The sequence below is a fragment of the Poecilia latipinna genome, unplaced genomic scaffold (assembly GCF_001443285.1).
Source record: "Poecilia latipinna isolate Pla-1442-1.1 unplaced genomic scaffold, P_latipinna-1.0 Scaffold2720, whole genome shotgun sequence".
Classification (NCBI taxonomy): domain Eukaryota; kingdom Metazoa; phylum Chordata; class Actinopteri; order Cyprinodontiformes; family Poeciliidae; genus Poecilia; species Poecilia latipinna.
This window is the reverse complement of record NW_015115336.1, coordinates 54,086-56,701: the sequence shown is the minus strand read 5'-3', so window position 1 is coordinate 56,701 and position 2,616 is coordinate 54,086. Positions and strand designations below refer to the sequence as shown.

The 2,616-nt window shown below is 36.2% G+C and overlaps 1 protein-coding gene across 2 annotated transcripts in view; it reads right to left on the bottom strand.

The window, feature by feature from the left end:
• Positions 1-671, bottom strand: part of LOC106938880 (oocyte zinc finger protein XlCOF6-like) — a 10,102-nt gene extending 9,431 nt beyond the window's left edge. Inside the window, exon 1 of one of the 2 annotated variants that reach the window (XM_015021070.1) lies at positions 333-671. In XM_015021070.1, coding sequence (XP_014876556.1) covers positions 333-396 — 64 coding nt within the window. In that variant the 5' untranslated portion in view covers positions 397-671. The remainder of the gene's footprint in view (positions 1-332) is intronic. The other variant, XM_015021069.1, reaches the window with a different exon arrangement.
• Positions 672-2,616: the final 1,945 nt, after the last annotated feature.

Genomic DNA, 2,616 nt, shown 5'->3' with positions numbered 1-2,616 from the left:
GAATGTCATTTTGAACGCCATCACGCATAAAAAGCAGCATTGAATGACCAGAATAAACGCTGTAATTTCCGGCTTTCAGGAGGTAGTCTTACAACAGCGTGTTCAATGAATTTATAAGCTTTATAAGCAGTTTATATGAATTTATAAACCGGGATTTTTGTGCGACTCTTTAGTCAAATTGGAAATGTGGCTAGCCCACGTGGCTAGCCGCATTTCATTGCTAATTTAAAACACTCTCCCGCGTTGTTTACTTTTAGTTGTCTCGCGTATTTCGTCCAGGTTTTGTCGGCTTTGGTACTTCATATCAGTAAAAAAGTTATGGTTTTTCGTACCTATTCGGCGTAAAATGATCACTGGTGTCCTGGCGGAATCCAGCAGAGCATATTTATCATTCATCTCTTCGTCGGACTTGACGTTACATTCTTTCAACTCTGTGAATGTTTCTTCAGCAGGAGTTACCTGCCCGTTGGTAAAAGAAGCTGAACGGATTTCACCCCACTAAAATCTCTCAAATATGTACATAAAACACCAAACCGTTCTTCAAACTACCGTCCTACAGCAGAAAGGCTAACGCTACAATCTGTCCTTTGTCTTTATCTTCCGTGTGTGTCACTGTTGCTCGAACTTTTGGTTCCTCTTTGATTTTTCCGCTTCGTTCCTTCACTTTCAATATTCAGTGATATTGAATATTTTAAGAAAATAAATTCGAATTTTATTGAAAGGTTGGTTGCTAGTGGAGTTTTAGAAAATTGCTTCTTTCAGTAGTTTGTATAATTTTTTAAATTGTATACTCAGTCACGTGGTACGGCCCACTCGCGCGGTTTCAAACGTCACATCCTGCTCCAGCAACAGAAGCCTTGATACACTCTTCACAAAAATCCTGTTTGTTTACTCGACGCAGGCCCCGAAGCCTCGGTACAGAAAGCACATCGCTAGTTTTAGGTAAATATGTGAGTATTTGCTGTAAAATGTCTTCAGTTCCGCCTCAGAGAGAGTTTATCAACGAGCTGTTAACTCCTGCTGAAATATCATTCACAGAGTTTGAAGAAATCAGCGTCAAGTTGGAGGAAAAGATGGAGGATCAGCGCAGACTGCTGGATTTTAGCCGGATACCGAAGATCATCTTACACCGGATAGGTACGAAACACCTTCACGTTTTACTGATGATATGAGGCACGAAAGCGGAGAAAAGCTGGAGGAAAAACACGAGACAGATTAAAGGAAACAATATGTGAGACCGAATTAGGATGAATATTTTACAGAATTAAATTAACTGATAAGACAGAAACAGAGCACGGGTTGGACTTCGGGAGGATTAAAAAATATATTGTTAAATATTATTATTATTATTCCATAAAGTCCATCAGCCTTTGCTGAGGCAGGCATTTCTATCATTAAATGGGCTTTACCAATTTTTCACTCTATGTATCTAAAATTAATTTCTGACTACATATGTTAAAACAATATAATTATGATTTTGACCAGACAAAATATGTCTGAAGTAAATTTATTTACATCCCGACTAATATAAATAACATCAGATTTAAGATGTATGGCAATTTTAATTCAGTTTTATATTGGTGATTCTTTTTGACCATGAGCTTTTCTCATGATCAAAAAATTGATTTTATGTATTTTGTTCTGTGTGCTTGAGCATCAAGAAAGATGCCTTTGAATAAAATATTCTATTTTTAAATATTCTATTAATTATGAAATATGTTTCAGACAGTAATTCACTGTATAGTTCTTGAATTAAAACCTCCATGAAACATCATAGTAAATCTGATGTCATTTATTCTTTTCAGAATTTCTTTGGAGATATTTCAAATACATATTTTGTCTAGTCAGCATAGAGCTATATCTAGTCATAAACTAGGGCTGTTGTTAACAAATATTATTGTAAACAAATATAAAACAAAGAATAATATTCATAGTTAGATTGTTTTGTTACCATAGCTACAACCTGATGCTGTGAGTTTAATCTTTGAGTTTGAGCTCTGTTTGTTCAAATTAGTAAACTAACTTATTGTTTTTAGGTTGCCCAGTTAATCTGCTCCCCTCTCAGATTAAATGTAATACAGAATCTGTTAGCGGTGCTGATGTTTTAGCAGCAAGAGGGGCCCCTAAATCAGATTCTGTTTAAGACCTGTTAAGGAAATAAATAAGTCTTACCTAAGGTGAAACACTGTGTCAATGAAGAACAAATCAAAATGCATTTGATTATTATTTTATTAAGAAATTAGCAAAGAATATAGCAATAGCTCTACGGGCAAGTCCAGGGAAGTGAAGAAAAGATAAAAGGACATCGCTTTCAATATCCACCAGCCCTCTTGCAGAGATGGGAGAAAAAGGGAGAATCCCACCAGTTTCAGTTTACCGTGATCCTGATGGTTCAAACCCAGTTCAGAAATAACCTTTATTATGCGTTTCCAGCGAACTGCCTTCAACATGAAGGGTGCTTTATAGCTTTGATTGATTGATTGAAATAAAACAAAGTTTTGACATAACAGGCCTCATACAGCCTTGGACCGGCCCTGCATGATGGCTTAAATCTGCTGCATTGTGCAGAAATGCACAACAAATGAGAGATTTAATTAAATTCTCTTAATGTGGCTT